Source organism: Crocodylus siamensis, chromosome 13 (assembly GCF_052110815.1).
Source record: "Crocodylus siamensis isolate JL-2025a chromosome 13, ASM5211081v1, whole genome shotgun sequence".
In the NCBI taxonomy this organism is placed as follows: domain Eukaryota; kingdom Metazoa; phylum Chordata; order Crocodylia; family Crocodylidae; genus Crocodylus; species Crocodylus siamensis.
In genome coordinates, this window is record NC_143407.1 from 3,823,475 (window position 1) to 3,847,716 (window position 24,242).

A 24,242-nucleotide genomic window follows, 5' to 3' on the forward strand; every position below is an offset into this window, starting at 1 on the left:
TTATCCAGGGCATGTGCCAAGGGCAGACCTGGCAGCCAAGCCTCGCTACCCACTCTGCGAGGAGAGAGGAAGAGGAAATCCCCTCCCCCACCAGCACCGACTGAAGTTGATGGATAAAATCCTCCGCTGCGCACGAGTTTGGGCACCACATCAATCCCACTCAACGTCTGTAAGGGACTCCTGCCTGACCCCAACTTTTTCAAAGGCCCTGCAAAAAAACTCCCAGGACTGGATCAGATCCAGCAAGAATTTGCTCCCCAGGTACTCAGTCCCCACTCAAGGTGGGGGAAGCCACCTCCCCCCAACCCAAAAAGACCAGGAGGAACCAATCTGGATTGATAAGATTCCCATTCGACCACACAAGCAAGGCACAGGAAGACTGGGCGACGCATTAAGTGTCTTTAATCCAAAAGAGGGAAAAGCAGACCAGAAAGATTAGTATAAGCCAACAGACAAAAAAAACTTAAAAATCTGGCTTAAAAACAAATTAAAATTCCATACAGTGTCTAAAAGGTCTAGAAACTAAACATTTCCTTTTTAAAAAGAAAAAAAAGGTTGTTGGAACACATTAAAAATGCAGTGAAACAATGTGATAAAGAAAATAATTCATGGACTAAAGACTTCAAAAGAGCTTTTCTGCTTCTGGGAACAGAGATGGGTTTCAAACACCGAACACCACCGTGGGAGAGGCCAGGACAAAGCCAGGAGCTGCCTCCCCTCCTGCATCACGCAGGCAAGCAGCAGAACAGGAGTTCACCGAGCCGGGGGGTCCCCAGAAACCAGGTGCCCCTCGAATGGGGGACGTCAGTGCTAGAAAACCAGCTGCTGCTCCAACGACTCTGAAGCTCAGCTGGTCCTTCAGGTACGTGGCCACTTTCCCCCAGCCATGCCCGAGCCAGCTGGTTTGCTTGGTGGGACCTCCAGTAGCTTCTGCCCCTATTAGCTTCTTGAGACCCGGAGCAAGGGGCAGCTGAAGAGCCAGAGGAAATACTGCAGCACTGTAAGGAACTGAAATCCATTGCCCAGGCATCTCACACAAGAGGTGGAGGGAAGGATGCCCTGTCTGCGCTTCGAATCCTGCTTCCCCGATGCGGGGAAAAGTCTTTCCCACGTCCGAGTGGGGCAGGAGGAGACGGGTCTGGCGGCGAGAGAAAAGGGCCCGGTCTCCCGTAAGCTCTGCGGTCAGTGCCGGGGCCCCACAGAGGAGGAAGTGTCTGCGTGTTCTGACTTCTGCTGCCAGCTTTGACAAAGTGCCATGGTACGAAGCAGTCATGCTCAGCACATTGGGAGCCCCAAGGAAAGTCAGGGCATGCTGCCACGAAAGGACAGCAGAGGGTCTTTCCCTCTACAAAACCAGCCGTCTTGCTCCACAACAGCTTGAAAACCCTGCAACAGGCTGAGCACTAAAAGCATGGGACAGCATGGGGGCATCTGCATTAGGTGCTTCCGGTCTAATCCCAGGAAGGCTAAGCCTGCTGTGGGGGGGTTCAGCAGACACCTTCGCATCCCTTCCCCACCACTCCCAAAAACCCTGAGAGTAAAACTGAATCCCAAGCACATGACAGACCCCAATGGACGGTCCAGACAGACCGCACGAGTGCGCTCCCACATCTGCATACACATTGCACGCACCCCATGGGTCTGCATACACGCAACACGCATGCACAACAGTACTTGAGGACAACCATGTGCTTAATGTCAAGGCTTCCAGTTGAGGAAGGATCTTTGCTGCGTTAAAGGGCATCCAGCAATTATCCAGGCCTGCAGAGCAGCTCTGGACCCAAAGGCTTTCCCAGCCAAACCCAGACTCCAGGCCCCTGCAGGTAAGAGTTAAAAGGAAAGCAGAAGGGACTAGGAGGAGCCCCCAACAGCACATCCCTACCCCCCAACCGACGGCTGGCCGAAACACCGGCACTGACCAAAGAGCCAGCAGCCTTCATCTCTAGCGAACACTTTGCATAGGGAACACACTGTCTGGGTTTCAGCTCTACAGTAGTTTTAAAAAATATTTATATATTAGATACCCTAAAAAAGGTCACCACAGGAATCTCCATGTCTTTGGAAGGAAGGAGGCAAAGAATTTCACCCAGGAAAAAAATCCAAATTACCGGCACCGTTCAACTAGGAGACAAAAAATAAACATGTGGGCATATCTTACAGGGGGCGATTCCTTGCCTGCTCCAGAAAGGTCAGAAACACAAGTGGGCAGCTAAAAATAACTAGTCTGGTATAAATGTCTGAATTCCATGCGCTTCGATATAACAGTCTCTCTTTGTCTTTTTTTTTTTTTTTCTCCTCAAAAAATATATATATAGTTATTGCTTTGTCAATGCCCGGGCAGGGCTGGGCGGAGCCCTCAGTGGGGGAGTGCTGTTGGCTCGACGGGGTTCGCTTTCTTTCGCCTCTTCATGAGCAAAGGGTTGGAGGAGTCTTCGATTTTCTTGATCTTGATTTGTTCGTAGTCTACGCGCATGGTGGCCAAGGCACTCGTCATCTCCTCCTGGGGGCAGAGAGGGAAACGTGGGAACGGATTAGCAACAGTGCACAACGCCTGTATGTTCCAGCGCTCCTACCTGCCTGGCCAACGCAGCTGCAGACTAAAGCTGGACGAAGCCATTAGGATCGTGCGATCCAGGTCAGACCTTTGCCCAGCATCAGTCCTCTTCGCATGGAGATTAACTGGATCATACCTGGCTGGGGATGTCGGACCCTGGGGCTCTTCCCTGCCCGGGGCAGGGGCTCGGGCTCGATGATCTGCTACGGTCTCTTCCGACCCAAACGTTTATGAATCTATGAACTGTAGCAACCAGCATTAACAAAAAGACTTTGGCAGATGGAGAAGCCATTTGGCCCCCTTAGTCCAACTGCCTTAGCTGGAGTCAATTTATGTTTTATTTGTAGCTTGAGTTGCTCGTGCTTCCATTTCCGGCCACCCTCGTCAACGTATTGGATCAAATGATTTTGCACAGTCGTGGCGTGAAAGTGAGCACCCCCTCTTAAATACCCACCGTATCGCTTCCAACTCCCAGACTGACATCTATTCATACCTGGGCTTCCTTATAGCCCATGGGAAGAGAGAGAGAGGCAGACAGCCTCTAAAACCCATCCTTTCATGCCACTGGCATGGCAGCCTCAGCAGAGGACTGAATAGGCCACAGAGACCAAATTATCTACTCACCTCTTCAAGGCACATCTGAGGCCCTGCCAAAAAGCCTGAGGTAGTGACGACAGAGTCGTTACTAGACCAGTCAGGCCCAACACTGCAGCTGGGGGCAAAATGAAGAAAACCCTGTACTGCAACCAGCCACATGCGTGTACTTTCTAGAGTGTACCTTAATTCTGTGGATTTCCCTTTTACGCATAGAAATGGGCTGCAAACACAAGCTCTTCCTTCCCAATCTACTTCCTCTCTCTCACGTTCTGGATATCTAATTTCTGTCAAGAAGCCTTCCTCAAACGAACCCAGTAATGGCCCCAGGGCTGCCTATGGAGAAACACCTACAGACCTACGGCCAGTTACCAGGGTCCTGATCCAAAAAGCTTCCCCCCCACCCAACCCCTTGCCAAAAGCAGCACACAAGCCTGAGTGAGGCTGCGTACTCAGGGACTGGCTTCACAAACCAACAGCAGCAGGCACACCATCTGGAGCAGGGTTTCGAGGGCAGAAGAAATTCAGGGAGCCTTTACCTTGACATCCTCCCACAAATCCTTCTCTTCTTTCAACACTCGACTAGTGTGCAGTGGCGTCTGAGGTACCTGCATGGATTGCTTTAGGCAGAAAGAGAGAAAGGGAGGTTAAGCCACCAGTCACATTTCCTGCAGCCCTTGCCCTTCCAGTAGCCAGCACTGGCATCCAGAGTGCCAGGCACCTACCATGATCCAGGGATGGTTCATGAACTCCGTTATCGTCATGCGTTGGGTCGGGTCCGTCTTCAGCAGGTTCCGAATCAGCTGTTTAACTGGAGCAGGAAGAGAGAGCATTAAAAAGCATACCTATCTATTTATCTATCTATCTAGATCTATAGATATGGGCACCGCCTGGTGAAAGCCCCTGGTACTTTGTTGGCTGCAATGGGGCAGACGCCCAGGTTTAACTAGGCCTTATTCTACTCCCAGAGATCCTGGGTGCAAATGCTGAGCTTTCCCAGGGGATGTTACGGTGAAGGAAGAACAGCACAATGGTAAAAGGGCCGGCCCGGGACCTCAGAGACCTGGGTTCTCCCCCCTGCCCTGCCAGTGCCATCCTGCATGACCCTGACCCAGCCAGCCTCCTACATGAGACCCATGAAGGAAGCAGGCTCATTGTGGGTTCTGCTACGTGACTTATAACTTGCATTTCCTTCACCACCACTGTTACCAACATGAACTGTTTGTGGGTAGTGTCATCCAGATCCCCCACTTCTCTGCCCCAGGAAAGGGAAACCACATTGCCACTATCAAAACAACCAGCCCCACGGGATTTCAGTGCAGACGGTGCCCGTACGACTTCCCCGAGTGCCGAGATATGCACGTTGCTTAACAAAAGCCATCCTCTCTGCTAGAGGGGGCACGCAGCACTGCCGCTCTTACCTTCTTCCGATACTTCAGACCACTCAGGGTTGGGGAATTCATACTGGCCCATCCGGATCCGCTTCTTCATGCCTGGAGAAATGGCCAGACCGTGGTTGGAATAGAAAGGGGGATAACCACACAGCCTGAGCCAGAGAGAGAGAGAGAAAGGGAATATCATGAAACGATCTGCTAGAGAAACATCCTTCCGATGCCACACAGAGCACTGGAAACCCACCAGATCAAGCCCCACCCCGCTCCCTCTATATATCGAAGTCCATTCCAGATCATGTATCCAACAGCATCCTTGGATGGGTCCGGCCCCCCCAACCCCTCAGGGGGGGACAAAGATAAACAGGGATAGACTTGCTCCTGGAATAGTTCCCCCAAGGGAAATATGGAGGGAAGCTTTGCAAACAGGCCAGTCTGAGCACTAGACACACACTACAAAGTAAGGAACAGCCCCCCACCACCCCGATGTGGCTTGGACTAGCAGGACAAGGGCGCACTATTGAAAATACAGTCAGGTTCCTAGTGGAGCAAATGGATTCAGGGGAAGAGCATCGCCTGCTCCTCCAGCAAGGGCCCTGGCAAAGCCAAGTGGCCCTCAACATTCAGAGGGTAGAAGCAGCAGCTCCCCTGGTTGGGAATGGCTTACTTACAAAATATACATGATGACACCAAGGGACCACATGTCACAGGACTTGTCATACTTCTCTGGGCCCAGCACCTCCGGGGCTGGGGAAAGAAAGGAAAAGGCAAAAAAAAAAAAAAAAGTCACAAGATGGTCAGAAACGTCCTGCAAAGGAGCAAAAAGGGGCCAAACGCATGCATCACCTCTGAAGAGTGGAGCTCTAATTTAGGCCGAAGTCACGAGCTTGACAGTCTACCTGCACTCCCTAGCCTACCTCACAAAGGCAGCTTAGCTTAGGGACTGGTGTGCCCAGAAGCCTCATGCTTGCAGAAGCTGAGCTGATGATCATTACAACCATGTGCGCAGCTACACAGAGGCCCAGGACCAGAACAAGAGGTGCTGCGCATCAGGCCCACGGAGTCTTGACAGGGCTGTGGGTGGCCGGTGCAAGGAACATTATGAAATGGCCGCACGATTAATACCAAGCCAAGACATGCACCAGATAGACTGCAGAAAGACAGGATGCATGCTGCCTCTGGCCTGGCCCAGCCTACACCACCCTCTGTTTGAAGCGTCTTGGCTCTCACGATCCTCAACGCCTGAGCAGGTACTGCAGAGGCCCAGATCTGTCTGCAATAAAACCAGTCTTCTGCATGGCCCAGCTGCGGGTACTGGATTTTTAGCCGGAGGGCAGGGCTGCAGCAGTTTTGCAAGGGGGTTTACACATCATCAGTGTAAACCAACAGCGATAGCAGGAGATTCTGAGAACGTGCAGTCCCCATTCCCTGGAAGAGAGCAAGGCTTATGCACATCCCAAAAGACTCACCCACATAGTAAGGCGTGTAGCACGGCGTGGCCAGGGAGTTGTGCGTGGTGGTTTCTTTAGCAAAGCCAAAGTCGGTAAGCTTTAAGACAGTGTTGGGCCTTTTGGAGGTGTACAAGAGGTTTTCTGGCTGCAAAGACACAACAAACAGCAGCAAACTGTCAGACAAGTCCTCCGTAGCCTTACAACCCAGCACAGCTGGAGGCAAGAGCAGACGAGGGCCTCCGTTTCATTGCAGAAGGCTTGCATGTGAGCACACCATTGGGAGCCAAGCAGGTTTACGTGCAATCTTCAGGGTCAGAGAGGGCTTCTTACGACAACCCAGTCCTAAGCCCTACCCGAAGCTCGGTCCTTGGCATCCAACTGCCCGGTGCCATTTCCACGGTCAAGACATGGCAGGTAAAAGCTGAAGTGGGTCAGGCGTCAGGATGGTTCACACGTCCCCCTAGCACTTCAATCCCTCCCATCCCCCTCCCACCTATGCACAAGGCCTTCAGGACCCAGCCAGGGTTGGCCCAGATCTTCTGGGACACTGAAAGAGACTTTCTGGCCAATTCTGTCAACCCCAAGGCTTTCCAGCAAGGGTCTGGAAGGTCTTTCTAGTTGTTGTAAGCCAGCAACTGCCAGTCCAGATCTTCTGCTTGGTGAGCACCATGTCCAACATCAGATGACACCGCACATCTAAGCAAATGGGTGCTAACACTGGTAACACGGGTGCATTTAAGAACAGAGGAAAGAAATCTCAAAGCCCTTCTGGACCCAGCCCTTGCCTTAGGGGTTTGGTACTATTCGAGTCAGCTTGCATGGGTTTTCCCCACTACCACATTCTGTTTTTGGTCTCTGCTCTCCTGACCACCCCAACCTCTCTCTCCAGAACAAGGCTGAAGCTGCATCCTTCAGGTATCAGCATGCATCTTTACCTTAGCTCAGCTACGAGACAGCAGGATGTTGCATACTTGGGTTCTTAAGCCCCAATGTCCTGGGGAAATCCCAATCCAAGCAACGCTGTCCTGTCCTTGCAAAAATCTCCCTGCAATTTCATTCAGAGGCAGGCAGCTTCTTCGCTTTCTGCCCCGAATTTGGGCGGCATCATTGGGCAGCTATGGAGTATTTGCTGCGTTCCACAACAGAGGCGGCTGCATTTCAGAGCAGCTTTATCTACTGCGCCTGCTGCTCCCCAGTCACCACTCAGCTGCCACTGCTCTTTGGGACAGGACAGAAACAACTGCTCGTCGGCTTGAGAAATCGAGTCCTAGAAACCCTCTGCTCTTGCTCTTTATTTAGAAGAACACATGGTTCTCCAAGCGAATGGCAAAAGGTCACGGGTTATCCCCTTTCCTCTACATCAAACCAGCCATCGTTTCATGATCACTGCTCTGAGCTCCTCCTGTTCTCTGCAGGTGGCCTGCATTTAAGCCAGCCAGAGGAAAAGGGAGTGAACATGCACCTCTGCCGGGCTGTGCTTTACTACGGCTATTCCCAAACCTGCACACGAGCATTTCACGTTTTGTTTCCTTTTTTAAAATGGCTTCTTGCGGCGCTTCCTCACTCCGACGTGCTGCTTGCTGGTGGCACACGGGTGCCCTTGCCAAAAATCTGTGATCCAAGCACCGCCCATCATTGCAACAGCCCCACTCCTGACCCAAAATGCTGCAATGCTGCCTCGATACGCCTTCCACCTGAGTGAAGCCAACAGGATCCAATGCAGCACTGCTCCCCATCCCTGCCCCGCCATCCCCCTGCCTTTTAAAATGAAGGATTTACCCGCAGCCCGCCAACCTTAGCGAGCCTCTTCAGTGCAAGCTAAAAGTCCTGACCTGGATTAGACAATGCAAGCAGAGGTCCCTCTCTTATGGGCAAAGACCTTGGAAATGGGCATTAACTACTCAAATAAACGGTACCTTAACATCCCGGTGGGCAATGTTAATCGAGTGCAGGTACTGGATGGCCTCTCCAATGCTCTTCATTATTTCTGAAGCCTCTAGAAGAGTTACAGGAAATTGTAGAAGTACGTAACGTGACAACTCGGCAGTACAGTCCCCTCCCCTCTGCGCCCACAAGTGATTCACAGAGCAAAGGCGGACCTAGAAGTTCCCCTGAGAATCCAAAGCCAGAAAGGTGGCTGTCCCCCAAAGGCTGCCTTTCTGCAGCGAGTCCCTTACACAGCTTATGTGGCCCTAGGATAGGCCTGCTAAAAGCAGTACTAGCAAGAGAAAGCTCCAGCCACTGGCTTCAGCCTTAAACACACCCTCTGCATCTAACAGAGGTTACAGCCTGCCTTGTTAGGGATGGTGAGAGAGAAAGGGCCTTGGAGAGCCCAGAGCTCAGCACTTGCTGCTAACTGGCAGAACTCCCATTTTTCAACGAAAAGACTTTTACAAGTCACAGAAACCCATCAAGCTCCTAGGTGAGCTGCACGGGAGGCGGCACCCGGGGAGGAACAGCACTTTTGGGAGCGTGCCCTCTTCCAAGGCGGATGCAAACATGCTCAGTTCAGACACTGGAAGGGGCAAGGCTGGCTAGGGGCCATCCAGCCCCACACCCACAAGCTTGCAGGTTTCCCAAGACTTCCCGCTCCTTACCCCACACAGGCAGCAGTCAAGGGAATGGGCCTAACTAAGAGGCGCCTCTGAAAGGCAGGACACGTAGCATAATTTGAGGGTGATAAAATGCCGTGCGTCTTCTCCCTACCCCGCTCGGTGAAGGCCTGGTCTCCCCGATCTTGAATGCGACTGAAGAGCTCCCCGCCATCCAAGCTGAAACACAGAGACGAGAGGAATTGGAGACAGAGATGCTACCAGCCATGCCCCGAGTGGCTTCCTCCAGCTGCCCTCCACAGCAGCATGGGCTGTTCTGCACCCAGGCGATGCACAGCTGCCTCTGGGGAGCTGCTGCAACGAGGAGAGCTCTGGCAAGGATTCTGCATTGGTGACAAGTTTCGTGGGGATTAATCCCTCTCCTCCCCACCCCCCAGCTTCACACTTCTGCATGCACTCCCCTTCCCCAGCCCCGTCCTCCAGCAGGTCACTGGCAGAGGCCCTGCAAAGGTACAGAATAAAAAAGGCAAGTGGTTGTGGGCTCCATGGTCACACGTCACACCCATTTACAGGAAAAAAGGCACCGTGCCCTAGAGAGTTCCCCGCCCGGCTGGCCTACTTTCTGAGCACAAGCCAGCAAAGCTAAACCCACGAGTGAGGAAGTGCTGAATTCAGATTTCCGCCACAGCCTGTGGCTCCGGCTGCTTTGAGATCTGGGGTCGGAGAGGGCAGTCACGTGCCGTTCCCCTGGCATGCAAGGTGGCCGGGGGCCGGCAGGCAGGGAACAGCACAGCACCGGCCCCATCCTCAGAGGGTAGCTCTCCCCGATTTCCGAGCCTGGCCATTTCAGCACGGACGAGGGGATCTGGATCCCCTAAGGAGCTTTGGTTTTTTGTTTTAAAAGTGCAGCTTTGCTGACCCCCCGGCGCAGCTGTCTCCGTGTAGCGGTGGGCAAGTCGCCTCATCTGCAAAACAGGCCACGTGGTATCACCTCCCCCTCTCTCTTCTTGGTTTCTGCGAGCGCTTCAGGGTACGGACTCTCTCCTGCAGCAGGAGCACCCCGGTCCTGGCAGATCTTCTGCAACACCCATCTGACCTCAGCTATGCGACTGGGAGAGGCCATCTGCTTTTGGTAAGACCCCAGCAGCCAAGTCCTGGGTTGCAAGCACCGGGGCTTTAACGCGGACCCCGTGGCCGAGGGTCAGGCGGTGGGGCACCACGGCAGCGTGGGGCCCTCAGGACCGTGGCAGGCTCCAGCCCAGGGCAGCCATAAAGTCTCTAGCCCCGACTGCAGTGACCAGCTTCCCATCACCCAGGCCTGCCTTCCTGCCCCAGCGCACGTGTGAGCTGCTCGAGCCCGCTCTGCCTGCAGGCGCCCGGGATTTCAGCCGGCTTCTCAGAAGCACCTGCCCACACAGAGAACTCAGGCGCGGCTTGCATAACCGCCAAGCTGCAGCCTGCCCTTCACGAGCCCCGCGCTGCTCCTCGCTCCCTCCGCCCCCCCACAACCCTGGCCTCTGCCAGAGGAGAGGTTTTGGCGAGGAAGCTGCATTCAATCACAGCTGCGGTTGGGATGTGGTTTCGATACTTTCCCCTTCATTCCTCCCTCCTCCCCATATTAGAGCAGCCGCCTGAGCGTGCCAGGCTGGCTCAGCTGCTGCTGTAAGAAAAAACGTGCTCTGTCGCAGTTTCTGCGGCTGCCTGCTGACCACGAAACCCACCCCTGACCATCGCTGCGACCGAACAAACGGGCTGGCACCACGCGCTGCAGCAAGGCTGGGACTCCCAAGCTGCCGCATCTCCTTTGACTGGGGAAAGCAGGGGTGGCTGGGCCAGCCGGCCTGCTATGAGAGCACAGCTGGGTTCGCAAAGCGGCTCTGAACCCAGCAGTCTGGTCACGGAGTAGTTTGGATACCTGGTTTTTAACTGCGACTGCCACATCCCTCTCAAGGGCTCACGTGGGCCGGTTCCCTCCTCCCTACTACTCTCCAGCCCTCGTTAAGGACTTCCCTGACAACAATGACTCAAGATGCCCCTTCTCCACACGCTACCGCTCTCCTCAAGGCCACAAATCCTGTGTTGTTATAGCCAGTCCTATTTCAACCCGAGGGGCACAGAGGATCAGACAGGTGCCAGTGCTGGTTCTGACCCCTGTGTAGGAAGAAAATAAAAATCCTGGTGTTGCTGAGGCCTGAAGAAGTGGAACACCTTGTTATGGCACACAACCACAGAAAATGAGGGTGGGGAGAGAGCTCACATCTAGTCCAACCCCCTGCTCCAAGCAGGACCAGCCCCAGCTACATCATCCCAGCCAAGGTTTTGTCTTGCCAGGTCTTGAAAACCTCCAAGGATGGCAGTCCACCGCCTCTCTGGGGAGCCTGTCCCAGTGTTTTACTACCTTCCTAGTGAAAAGGTTTCTTGTAATATCCAACTTAAACTTCCCTTGCTGCAACTTGAGCCCATTGCTCCTTGTTCTGCCGTCTGCCCCCCCTGAGGACAGCCCAGCTCCATCCTCTTTGCAACCCCCTGCAGCGAGGTGAAGACTGCTATTCAATCCTCCCTCGGTCTTCTCTTCTCCAGACTAAAGAAGCCCAGTTCCCTCAGCCTCTCTTCACAAGTCATGTCCTCCAACCCCTGCACTGTTTTTACTGCCCTACCCTGGACTCTCTCCAATGTGTCCACATCGTTTCTGTAGTGGGGGGCCCAAAACTGAACACAGGACTGCACCAGTGCCACACAGAAGGGAAGAATCACTTCCCTCGATCTGCCGGCAGCGCTCCTACCAACGCAGCCCAGGATGCCATTAGCCTTCTTGGCAACAAGGGCACACTGCTGGCACGTGCCTAGCTTACTGTTCACTGTCCCCCCCAGGTCCTTTTCTGCAGAGCTGCTGCCCAGCCTGTCAGCCCCCAGCCTGCACCCGTGCAGGGCATTGTTCCCTCCTAAGTGCAGGATTTTGCACTTGCCCTCGTTGAACCTCATGAGATTTCTTTTGGTCCAATCCTGCAATTTGCCTAGGCCTCTCTGAATCCTAGCCGTCCCGCATATCTACTACTCCCACAAGATTGGTGTCATCTGCAAACTTGCTGAGGGTGCACTCCATCCCATCTTCCGCATCACTGATAAAAATACTGAACAAAACCCGCCCTAGGACCAACCCCTGGGGCACTCCACTTGACCACTAGACTGCCAACTAGACATCGAGCCAGTGATTACTACCCTGCGAGCCCAAACATCCAGCCAGTTTTCTATCCACTTCATGGGTAGACATCACGGGGGACATGTCAGATGCAGGCAATCTTGTCTCAGCCTCTCCAACTAGCACGCCTGGCTGCTTTCCAAATGGTTGAATCCTTGCGATGGGAAAATCCAAGGCAAAACTGGCAAATTAAGGAGACTGTCTTTTCAAAGGACATGTGGCCCCACCATTTCCTCCCTCTGCCTTGGCAATCTTTAGTAACTAGTCATTCACTGTTTAAAATGCCCTCATTATGCGACACGGGGAAAATGGGAACTCCCCTCTTGTCAGGACGGAGGCGGAAAAGGATCTCGGAGTCATCACTGACTCCAAGATGAACACGGGCCGGCAGCGTGGGGAGGCGGTCAGGAAAGCCGACCGCACCTTGTCCTGCATCCACAGATGCATCTCGAGCAGGTCCAGGGAGGTGATCCTCCCCCTCGATGCGGCGCTGGTCAGGCCGCAGCTGGAGTCCTGCGTCCGGCTCTGGGCGCCGCACTTCAGGAGGGATGTGGACACATGGAGAGGGTCCAGAGGAGGCCACTCGCATGGTCAGGGGGCAGCAGGGCAGGCCCTACGAGGAGAGGCGCCGGGACCTGAACCTGTTCAGCCTCCACAAGAGGAGGCCGAGGGGGATCTAGTGGCCCGTTACAAACTAGTCAGGGGGGACCAACAGGCACTGGGGGAGTCCCTGTTCCCCCGAGCACGTCCAGGAGTGACCAGGAATAACGGGCACAAGCTGGCAGAGGGCAGGTTTAGGTTAGACATCAGCAGGCGCCACTTCACGGTCAGGGCGGCTAGGGTCTGGAACCAGTTTCCAAGAGAAGTGGTGCTGGCTCCTGCCCTGGGGGTCTTTAAGAGGAGGTTGGATGAACATCTTGCTGGGGTCATTTGAGCCCAGTACTCTTTCCTGCCATGGCAGGGGTTGGACTCGATGATCTGCCCAGGTCCCTTCCGACCCTAGAAACTATGAAACTGTGGCCAGTGGCTTCTTCTAATTGCACCTACATGTTCTACTGGTGGCAGAGGTCTCTGGAGCATCACCCTTGCCCTGAGCCCATGGAGGAGATCAACGAGAAGGAGGTACTTGGAGATAAACCTTTCTTCACCCTGCACTTACCATTCCATGACTATCAGCAGACACTTTCTTCCCTGGTAGAGGTTTTCATAGACATCTATGATCTTTACAATATGGGCGCACTGAGAGGCCCTCCAGTGGAGTTCAACTTCTCGGCGGGCTTTCGGGCAGTCCTGCAGCATCTAACAGGAAGATGAAATAAATACGTAAATCTCTCAGCTGCATTTTGCAGAATGAAGAGAATCCCAGTTGTAGTCACGGGGAGGAGACTCCCAGTGCTCGAAGCATACAAGATTTCTGGGAGGAAAGCATGTCATTCTGCCAGCGCTCTGAGGTCGAAACAGTCGAGCTGTTGCCATGCCAGTATGACGCACTAATAAGGCTTTTCCAGGCTCCCGCACAGAGAACAGAGGCGGACACGCAACTGGGGGCAGAAAAGGGACAAAGCACAACAGAGGCTGATGTACATGCATCTATTCCTAGTATGGTATTGAGTAACAAGGACACCTACACCAGACAAATTATAATCTTGGCCAACACAACACCACCACCATCTCGTGGCAAAGAATACCAAGCCAACTAGTTTCTTCCCAGCCAAGGCAAACCAAACAGCGCCTCTTCAAAGAGTCCCGTCCCGTTAACTGGATGAATTTCTACTCGACTGTAATTTGGGAAATACTTATCTAGGCAAGCACCGCATAGACCAAGGACACCTAGAACAGCAACACTGATGCAGAGCGAAGGGCCCCTGCCCAGGTACCTGGATCAGCCCAGGGATCAAGCGGACAGAGACACAAGGACACATGCACGGTGCTGCACCGAGGAAGAAGGAATCGCCGGCACGCTCGCAGGCTGGGCAAGGACCCTCTCAGCAGCACAGTAGCGGAAAGGCATCTCGGAGCCACTGTTAACTCCAAGATGAACATGAGCTGTCAGTGCAACGAAGCGATCAGTAAAGCTAACCGCACCTTATCGTGCATTAGCAGGTGCATGACGAACAGGTCCGGGGAGGTGATCCTCCCCCTCTATGCGGCACTGGTCAGGCCGCAGCGGGAGTACTGCGTCCGGCTCTGGGCACCGCACTTCAGGGGGGATGTGGACAGCATGGAGAGGGTCCGGAGGAGGCCACCCGCACGGTTGAGGGCCTGCAGGCAAAGCCCTGCGAGGAGAGACTGAGGACCCTGCATCTCTTCAGCCTCTGCAAGAGAAGGCTGAGAGGTGAATTTGTAGGTGGCCACAAGATCATCGGGGGGACAGCAACGACTAGGAGATGCTCTGTATTCCAGGGCACCGCTTGGAATAACTAGGACCAACCAACTGACAGAGAACATGTTTAGGTCGGACATCAGGAAGAACTTCACGGCAAGGGTTGCCAAAATATGGCATGGGCTCCCAAGGGAGGTGGTGCTCTCCCCCACCTCGCGGGGCTGTAAGAGGAGGCCGAATATGCACCGTGCTGGGGTCATCTGGCCCCAGCGCTCTTTCCTGCCCCGGGCAGGGGGTTCGACTCAACGATCTGCTAAGGCCCCTTCCAACCCAAACGTCTATGAATCTATAAAACTCTCCAGGAAAAGCCACACTTTGCAAGAGAAGACGCTTTAGCTGCGTTTGTAACGGGACTTGTTCCTACCCAACAAAGACAGATGCCAAAGGCCCCTGGGCACAGTCTACTTCCTCCCTCATGTCAAAAGTACCCTGTGGTGGTATGCGGTGGCAATCAAGGGGGTAGCAATCCAGCCCTTTGAATCACTCATGAGCATCAAACAGAAAAGCACAAGTGGACTAGTACCACGGAGGGGACGATCCTGTGGGGAGTGCTTCCCCTACAAGGAATTTAGGGGTTGAAGACAACCAAAAGCCTCCTCTTCTCTGACTGCACATCAGGGTCTGCCCGCCTCTGGCAGAAGGATGCTGATGGCCCACGCGAACAGCGCAGGGGAGGACAGCGGGGGCAGCAGGTAAGCAGAGGAAGCTGCCTTGTAGTGCCCCAGCCTAGCCGGTGTTGTAACAACAGCCATACTCTGCTCCCACTAGAAGCGAAGTTCAGGGGCAGCCATAGCTACAATCCTAGGAAGTCATCTGCATCCAGGTCCACACCAGGTCTTCCCAAACGCAGGAGCGAAGGGTGTTGGGAGACCACCCCTTGCAGACAGAGACGGCTTCCGCTGAGCACGCGTGTGCAAAGAGCCCGGCAGTCACCGCTTTCATGGGGTCGCAGTGCCATCTGGCGGCAAGGAGCGGGTGCCTACAACCCTTGCAAAACTCCCAACCTTGCAGCTCTGCCCTCTTCAGCTGAAGAAACCGTTACACATTTGCGCAACATCCTGTTTGTTAACGAACCTCTGGCACATATGAGACATCTTCTGCCCCAAGACTGAGGGCCCGCATTCAATAACAAGTTGAAGCCTCTTTTGAGGCCGGTTGTTATCACCCACAATTTAGCAATGGAGGACAAAGGAAGCGCGTTGCCCAAGGTTACCCTGTGGGGTTAGCAGCAGGGATGGGATGAGGAAAAGTCTGCATTTCTGACCCCATGCCACAGGCTTATCCGCCGCGCTTGTTCAGGCAGCTAGTTCCTGCATGGACCAGCGCTACGGACAAATCAACAGCACAAATTAGCGCCGCCGAGTGCCGGAAAGCACGCGCGGAAGGAAGCGTCCCTAAGAAAGCACTGCGCAGTTCAGCGTTGGCCGTTCAGGCCCTCTCTCAGCTTCACAAATCCGGTTTCCATAATCACTTCAATTTACCCACTCATCACTCTTGGTAAAATGGCTCCCTGGAGCATGTGAACTACCTCCCCCGGGCAATTACTGCTCTCAGAGCTATAGCTGCTGAAGGGCGAGGACACGCGTCTCCCTTGGCGCAGGACACAGCGTGGCCCAGGGGAGCTGCTCTTTTAGCAGGGCTGGAACTACTCGCCTTGCACTGACCACAAAGGCAAAACTCCCCATCATGCAGGGGCCTGAATTTTCAGCCACCAAAATGGTCAAATTGATGCCACTGCCAAGCAGCGCGATACCTCCAGCTGGGTGCACGCGGCAAACGTCTTGTGGGAATGGATATTTGCTGATTTTTTTTTTTCCCCCCCTAGGAGGCATGAACCTTTTCAATCCTTTAAAAATTTAAAGCTACTCCAGGACTTGGCAAAAACCAAGGCATCAGTGAAAACTTGTGACTTCAGGGGGCCCTTTAAACCAAATATTAATTTTAGCAGCAAGTTAATTCTGTAGGATATTTGAACCAGAGCAGGTGTATAAACCAAGTACTCTGTTTTTCCACCGTCAGGAGCTCTAGCTGCTTCTTTCAGTGCTGGAAACTCAGGGGTGCTGCCGGCTCCTGAACTTGGAAGCACATGATCCACTTAACCACAGTGGGGTGGTTGGTTTTATTTTTTTACAAAACAAGCGTTACACCTACTGTCACCCTGACACAGGGGGTCTTTCTGGAGCCTCACATCCAGGCCATCGCACTTGTGGGTTGTTTCTGCAGAGCATCTAAGAGACACCCCTCCTATTCACCCGCTCGCAGAAAGCACTCATCTAGGACCTCGTCTCAGCCCGCTGGGGGGGCAGCTGCCTAGGATCTCACCGCTTTGCTGTTAGCACGGCTTCCTTTCCCTTTCCCTGGCCTTGCACAATCTTGCTGCACTCGGATCTACCCGGAGGGCTGCTACAAGACCACTTTCCCAGCCTGTTCCTTCGCCCATGTCTCCCTGGGCATTCCTCTGCTGCCTTCCCCTTCTCAGCCACATCGAATGCAAGCTGTTTGTCTTCACTTTCAAGGCCTGTCGTGGTTTACCCACCCCTCCTTCCCTTCCATGAGATCCGCACTGAGCCCAAAATACTGCCGTCCAACCATGCATTCGACCTCCAAATGAGCATTTTCATGCATGCTGCCCTCTACACCGTACTGAGCTTCCCACGCGCATTTGCCGAGCTACCCCGTTCTTCTCCCGGCTCACGTGCTGGCCAGCTGAGCCCACCGTCCAGCATGCCAGCCAACGCGATCTCTTTGTTTCCTTTCATTTCTCTGTCCAGCTGTATCAATCCTGCATGCTCAGGGGCAACCAACATGGGTTCATCAGTGGCAGGTCTTGTCAGACCAACCTGGTGGCCTTTTACGATCAGGTCACCAAATCATTAGACGCAGGGGTTGCTGTGGATGTAGTCTTTCTGGACTTCCGGAAGGCTTTCGACACTGTCTCTCACCCTGTCCTCATCAAAAAGCTGGGAGACTGTGGTGTCGATGCCCACACGGTCAAATGGGTCGCCAGCTGGTTGGAGGGCCGCACCCAGAGGGTGGTGGTGGATGGGTCCTTCTCGACCTGGAAGGATGTGGGCAGTGGGGTCCCCCAGGGCTCGGTCCTCGGGCCCGCGCTGTTCAACATCTTCATCAGTGACTTGGACGAAGGGGTAGAAAGCACCCTGTTCAAGTTTGCTGATGACACTAAGATGTGGGGGGATGTGGGTGCACTAGAAGGGTGCAATAGGCTACAAGCTGACCTTGACAGGTTGCAACGGTGGGCGGATGAGAATAGGATGGGGTTTAACACTGATAAGTGCAAGGTGTTGCACATGGGGAGGAAGAACCGGCACCACACTTACAGGTTGGGGAACTCCCCTCTTGCCAGCACGGAGACGGAAAAGGATCTTGGAGTCATCATTGACTCCACGATGAACATGGGCCGGCAGTGTGGGGAGGCAGTCAAGAAGGCCAACCGTACCCTGTCATGCATCCACAGATGCATCTCGAGCAGGTCCAGGGAGGTGATCCTCCCCCTCTATGCGGCACCGGTCAGGCCGCAGCGGGAGTACTGCGTCCAGTTCTGGGCGCCACACTTCAAGAGGGACGTGGACGATATGGAAAGAGTCCAGAGGAGGCCACTCGTATGATCAGGGGGCAGCAGGGCAGGCCTTATGAGGAGAGGCTACGGGACCTGAACCTGTTTAGCCTCCACAAGAGAAGGTTAAGGGGGGACCTTGTGGCCTGCTACAAACTGGTCAGGGGGGATCAGCGGGTATTGGGGGAGTCCCTGTTCCCCCGTGCGCTGCCAGGAGTGACCAGGAATAACGGTCACAAGCTGGCGGAGGGTAGGTTTAGATTAGATATTAGGAGGCGCTACTTCACAGTCAGGGCGGCTAGGGCCTGGAACCGGCTTCCAGGGGAAGTGGTGCAGGCTCCTAGCCTGGGGATTTTTAAAAGGAAGTTAGATGAGCACCTTGCCGGGGTCATCTGACCCCGGTGCTCTTTCCTGCCAAGGCAGGGGGTCGGACTAGATGATCTACCTAGGTCCCTTCCGACTCTAGCTACTATGAAACTATGAATCCACTCTCTCGTGAACACAAACAGCGAGTATGGTCTTCCCAAATGCAGGAGCCAAGGGTGTTGGGAAACCATCCCTTCTGGAGGAAGGACCAGCTTCTTGTGCTGTGCTTGTCTGGCATCCAGTGCAAACGGGGTCTGCGGCCCATAACTGGGGCTCCTGGGGACTCCAGCAATACACATAAATAATTCTCATTATGCCAGGAGGGCACACTGCCCCAACCGACCTAGAGTATTAACCAACAGCCCACTGCCATTGGTAAAAAGAAAGGGCTAGGGACACAGGATACATTTCGGGTATCTTGTCTGATGTGAAAGATGCTTTTGCTCCCCGTGTCTCAGTTTTCTCACCTGTAAAACTATCCTGTACAGTGCTTGAAGAGTAACAGAGAGCAGGCGCTGCACCCCATCCACCCGCAGCGGCAAAGGCCTGGAGAGAAACGCTGCACAGGAATATTAAACTAAAACAACAAATGACTGAGGAGAGGGGGAAGAATTTAAGTTTGTAATTGGGTGTTCGGTGTAATGGGCAGGAAGGTGCAAGAGGGCCCATTTAACCAACCTATGCCCCTTTAAACAGCAGGCGGCTTGCCACGAAAGATGAAGTGAAAGAGCCGGGTAGGTCCCAGCTGGACGCGATGGAAGCGTCAAACACAAATGACCGTGGATAGGCCCGTACTTCCACCTGGCCCTGACACAAAGCCATCAGCAGCACTTCCTCCAGAAGCTCCCACCATAAAACCACACGGGACAGGAGGGTCCAGAGCACACAAACAGCCCATTCTCCAAACAGCCGGCTCCTCCGCTTCTCCAGAAGGAATCAAGGGCCCTTCACGCAGCCGGCCCTCGGCTCTCCGGTACAGGAACGATCTGCTCCGCTGCCAAAGCCTATTAAATACCACGTTCATCAGGATAAACAAACAGCCTTAATTATATGCAGCAGCCTCCTAAATATAGAGCAGCAAATGCATCCGACTTGAGCTCACGGTCTCCCTCCCGGCCTGCGCCGTCGCAGTACGCCTGCTGCCGAGAGACTGGATGCACGTCCCCGAGCGCCCGCTGCGACGGTCTGCTTGGGGCTTGAGCTTGGCTTTGCTTTGCTAAGAGGCCAATTTAGCACCCGAGTGGGGCCAACCGCGTTCAACAATATGTGCAAAAGCTTTCCCAGACCCGAGCGGGGTGGGTGGCTGCATGGGCACGTACTCAAGTGCCTCGCTGAGCCAGCTCCCCAGGGATCTGCACACAGCATGTCACAGCCATCTCCCAGCGCAGCAGGCAGCCTCTGACCAAAGGGGTAAAGGCACAAGCTTCAAGCGAGGAGCAGCGTAGAAAGACACCGACCGTAGCACTGATAAGGATGTGCGGAGGTGGGGAGCATGCAAGTGGAAGCTCACCCTGTCCCAAGGGAAAGAGGCACCTGTACGGGGAGCAACAGGACTAGGGATTTCGACGGAGAGTCTCAGTGAGCCCCAACTGCGGCTTCGCTTGACAACAGAGACAACGGTGTTCCTACCCCCGGTCCCTCTCCCGGCTGCCACGTCCGCATCCAGTCAGATCCCCACGGCACACGCCAGCCGCGTGCAACAGCGTCACCGTCGGCTCGTGTGCTCTCAAAACCAGCGTTTCTAATCTCGTCCAGATTTCCTTGACCGCAGCTGGAGGAGCCGCCCAGAGGTGCCGTGGCACTGACTGCAGCTGGGACAGGGCTGCGAGCAGGCAAAAGCTCAACTTGCCAACACCAAGCCCATGCTCCCCATCCCTGGGTTTGCAGAAAGCTGGCTTTTCCTTTTGCCACTTGCCGGGCTGATAAGCAACACCTCTGCAGGGGCTTCCATCCAGCGATCGAAAAGAGCTTTGCAAGGTACAACCCAACTCCCACCCACCTTGGGCATGCTCTGTTACCCCAACACAGAGGCAGGGGGTCCCAAACTTTGGGAACGATAGACTTCTATCTGCCCTTAAAACCTGCCACGGATCTCTTTGCACCTGTATCGTCAGACTCTTCACTTGGGGCCCATTATGAACCAAGCCCTTCCCACTAGGTGACCTGCAGGCCAGTTTGGGAATCACCCACGTCATGGACAGAGTCTGAGCACTAGGATTCGACTTGCCAGGTCAAATACCCTCCCAGCACCTGCACTCTCCCTCCTCCCAGCTTCTGTCTCGTCCATGCAAGCCCATCAGGGCTCCTGCTATATACTGGACCCGGGACCCAGGACCTAGCACCAGAGACCCTTAGCTGAAGCTAGTAAGCGCTCCTGTGGCATGAAACAGCCATCAAGTCGCTTGCCAAAGGTCTCAACTTGCGTTAGTGTGGGGTAGGTGACAAGCAAGCAGCCCCAAGCTCCTGATCCCCTGCTCCAGCAATAAGGTGGCACTGCCTCCCAGGCTTCAGTTGCAACCCCGAAGCCCCTGGTTAAAGGCTGTGGGGCTATTAACCACGGTCGCCGGTCAGAAAGGCTTTCAGGAAATTCAAAGTGCGTCTGGCAACTCCGAGCTGGCGAGCGGCATGACAGCGCCTGGAAAGAACGCAGCGCCCTGCCGCGGCGACCCCGATCCGGGCAGCCATGGCGTCCCTGATCCGGGCAGGGGGCCGCGTGCCGCACCCGGGCAGGGGGCCGCGGCTGGGCAGGTGCGCACACTCCCCAGGCTGTCGAACCTGCGTTCCCAGCTCGCAGGCAACCAGGATGGGGGAAGGGGAAGGAGGAGAACAACAAAAGGAAAAGCCACCAGCATAGGAAACCTAACCGCTGGCTTCATCCGCGGTCTGCGGGGGGCGGGGGGTGGCTGGGCACTGCTAGGGGAACAAAGGACCTCATTGGACACCGAGATTTCTCAGCAGCAGTCAGCAGGCAAGCAAATGTCACTGCCGATGGAAAACCCCTCTGCTGCATTTAATGGGATTGGACTCCACGGGGTCCTGCAGAAGCCCTCTGAAAGGCCTACGGACAAGGATCCCCTTGTGAGAGACGCCGAAGCATCTTACGGAGCTTTTTCAAAGGAGCGAGATTCCCTATTAACCGTTTAAGGACATTCCCACCAAGGGTAACGAGTTGCTACTCTCTGCCCTGCAGACAGACTTTTATACCTCCTGCACACACACACACACACACACAAAAAATCAAGGTACTTTTTTTATCATGAAACTCAGGAACATACAACTATCCGACTGGCTTTTATCCAAGCAGATCAGCGGGCAGTTTGCATTTGTACCTGCAAAAACAAGCTTTGCCTGACCACAGGAACAGGGGAGACCAACAGCTGCTGTTTCACCTCCCAGTATTAATCCCATTAGCCTGATTAGTCATGATTTGGGCACATGTCCCCCCGCATCCAAGGGCCGTCCGGCTTGAGGAGGCAGTCACGCAACTCAACTGGGCAAGCCGGAGGCAAAGCCATTCTCATACTGGGTCTTAAAATAGCTAAACCAAAACAGTCCCCCCCCTCCCATCTTGTTCTTCTAACAGGACATCCATAAATCACGTTCAGAAATGCAGGCATTCGTCTGTGTGTTGTAGGAAAAGCATTACATCCATTATTTGCATTGTGGCAGCAAGTACAGAGCCCAGCCATAGATAAGAGCTGCATTGTAACTCGGAGCTTGTATAAGCATGAACAAAAGACACAAAGACTGTCCGTGCTCCAAGGAACTCAATGTATGGAGGATTTCTAGAGCATGGGGAAACTCACAGCAATGGGGAAGTGAATTGCACAGGAAAGTTAAAAAACAAAAAAACAACAACAAAACAAAAATGATTATACCACAGGACCAATTCTCCGGCACTGAGGTTGAGAAGCCCCTTCAGACATAAGCCCAGCAGACTAATAAAAGAGAAACCACTAATGCCATAAGGCTGCCTTTTCTGCTGGGCAGAAGAGCAAATGTTTTCTTGAAATAAAAGTCAAAAGCTTACCCACCTGTGCGCCAGCCCGTCCGCCCTGTCGGCGTTCACGGACCTATTTAAAACGATGAACTGGGGGAATGAAGTACCGGCATCCGACATCAGTGCCTTGGCACAAAGCCTCTGCGGGTCAGAGCATAAGACGACTCCCCAAAGCATCTCAAGCCCCACGTCAGCCCCTCTCACCCCGCAGAGCAGGCGCACGTCCCCATACAGGCTGCTGCCGTCCAGACCTCCCTTGTTTTCTGCAAGGCTTAGTTAGAGGGGAACCGCCGCCCGTCCCATCCCTGCAATATCCTGCCCCCGTCCAAAATGGGAAGAGAACCTCTGCAGACTGCACACGTCATAACCAAACCTATGGCTGTTTAAGCAAGCCTGGCAACAGCAAGACAGACCCCCATCTGTCCCCGTCTGGCTACTGTTGGGAGAGTCTCAGTTTGCAGTACAGGGCTTATGACAGGATGCCCTCCAGCAGCTCCAGTTCCAGCCAGCAGAGGGCACGAGGAGCCCGGGGAAGCCGGTATGCTTCGGCAGGATGGGGCTTTCTTTTTTGACCCCGTACAGACTGCAAGCTCACCGCCCAGATTTGTTACGAGAACAGGTCCCCACGGATCATTTCTCGTGCGCGGAGGGGGACGAGGAGAGCCCAGCCACGTTCGAAGCACAGACCCCCGTGACACGAGGCAGGGCTCCTCGGCGTCTCTCACGCGCTCGCAGAAGAAAGCCGCCCTTGCAAGACTGCAGAACCGGGCTGGAAAGAGCATGAGACTTCGCGCGGGGTGACCCGGCGCCCCGGGGACCCTGGGGCTGGGTTGTGAACTCCTGTTTCTCACGTCACGGCTCTCGGTTTCCCACGAGCCCTTCGATGCTGCGGCAGAGCCCAGCCGGCACCTGGCTGGCCCCACCCGACGGGAGGGCAGATGCCACTTCCCTTTGCCTAGCTTCTCTAGGGAACCAGCCAGGACATTTAAAAACAAAGCAGAATTAGGGGTGGGGGGCACAAAACATAGCTTGCCTACCCAAAATGCCCTTTATCACATCCAGCCCTTCCCCCATACGCCTGCTCGCTGGGGAGCTTCCGAGGCCCATAAGAGAACAGGAAACATCAATGCTATAAAAAGCAAGGAAATAATAGTCACAAGAGTCAAGAGGAAGTCATTGCAGAGGCTCTTTTGAATGAAGCGGGTAAGTCCCCACGCTCACCCACACATGACAGGACCTTGGGAAGACCAATTTCCACAAACTACCCCCTTGCTGTTGTAGTTTTAAAATGCAAAGCTCATGTCTGGAGCACTCCCTTCGCCAGACAGCATGCTGCTGATCACGAGGGACTTGGCAACGGCTGGCCGATGGAGAGCGGTGTTAAAAACCACCTGGCTCAACAGCGCGGTGGACACACAAAGGATACGATGCAGAGGTATGCTACGGGCAGCGTGCCTGCGGTGCTAGGTGGCAGCTATAGAGCAAAGCAATACAGCTCTTGAGGACAAGCCACACACATAATATTGTATGCAACAGGAACGGCAAGAAAAGCCTAACGGGAGACGCCGGCTCTGTTTGGAATTTAGTCGGGACATAAGGTTCAAACACGGTGAAAGGTGCCAAGATTTAACATGAACCTAAGCAGTCAGGACCTTGTTCTTGCACCTCGTGTCAACGGCACGAGGGACAAATCAGCTGCTTCTTCACCCACCCGTGTTTAGACCTCCATTCATTGACCAGGCAGGACCGACCAGGTTGCATCTGCTCAGGATGGAGTTCATCTGATCCAGAGCGCGGCTGCAAATATGAACCATGCGCAAGCCTAATGCAGACGAAGCAAGACCCTGGGGAGTTTTTTGGACTACGAATTACACGCCTCCAGGCTGGCAGCGGAAAGCTCTTGCGAATCTGCGGCAACTCATTCTACTCCGCGGCACAGCGAAGCTCTTGCGCTTCCATGAGTTGAACAATCCCAAAATAAAAAGCATTATTTAAAGGGGAAAAAACCCACCGCGCCGAACACAGGTAGCCGCTACTCCAACTCAATCAGCAAAGCAGTACAAAAGGGAACTTATGGTTACACCAGCAAAAAAAAGCAGAAGACTGTGAAACTCATCCAGTTGGGTCTTTGGTTTGGCACGAGAGGCAGAAAGAAGCAGCAATGAAAGGAGAAAGCGG

At 54.1% G+C, this 24,242-nt stretch overlaps 1 protein-coding gene across 1 annotated transcript in view; it reads right to left on the minus strand.

The window, feature by feature from the left end:
* Positions 1 to 385: 385 nt before the first annotated feature.
* MAPKAPK2 (MAPK activated protein kinase 2) overlaps positions 386 to 24,242 on the minus strand; it is a 62,395-nt gene continuing 38,538 nt past the window's right edge. The window contains exons 2-10 of the mRNA XM_090025521.1: positions 12,901 to 13,040; positions 8,697 to 8,761; positions 7,907 to 7,986; positions 6,009 to 6,135; positions 5,211 to 5,286; positions 4,570 to 4,694; positions 3,874 to 3,959; positions 3,688 to 3,768; positions 386 to 2,500 (exon numbers count right to left, since the gene is read on the minus strand). Of these exons, the coding sequence (XP_089881647.1) occupies positions 2,357 to 2,500; positions 3,688 to 3,768; positions 3,874 to 3,959; positions 4,570 to 4,694; positions 5,211 to 5,286; positions 6,009 to 6,135; positions 7,907 to 7,986; positions 8,697 to 8,761; positions 12,901 to 13,040 (924 nt within the window). The 3' untranslated portion in view covers positions 386 to 2,356. The remainder of the gene's footprint in view (positions 2,501 to 3,687; positions 3,769 to 3,873; positions 3,960 to 4,569; positions 4,695 to 5,210; positions 5,287 to 6,008; positions 6,136 to 7,906; positions 7,987 to 8,696; positions 8,762 to 12,900; positions 13,041 to 24,242) is intronic.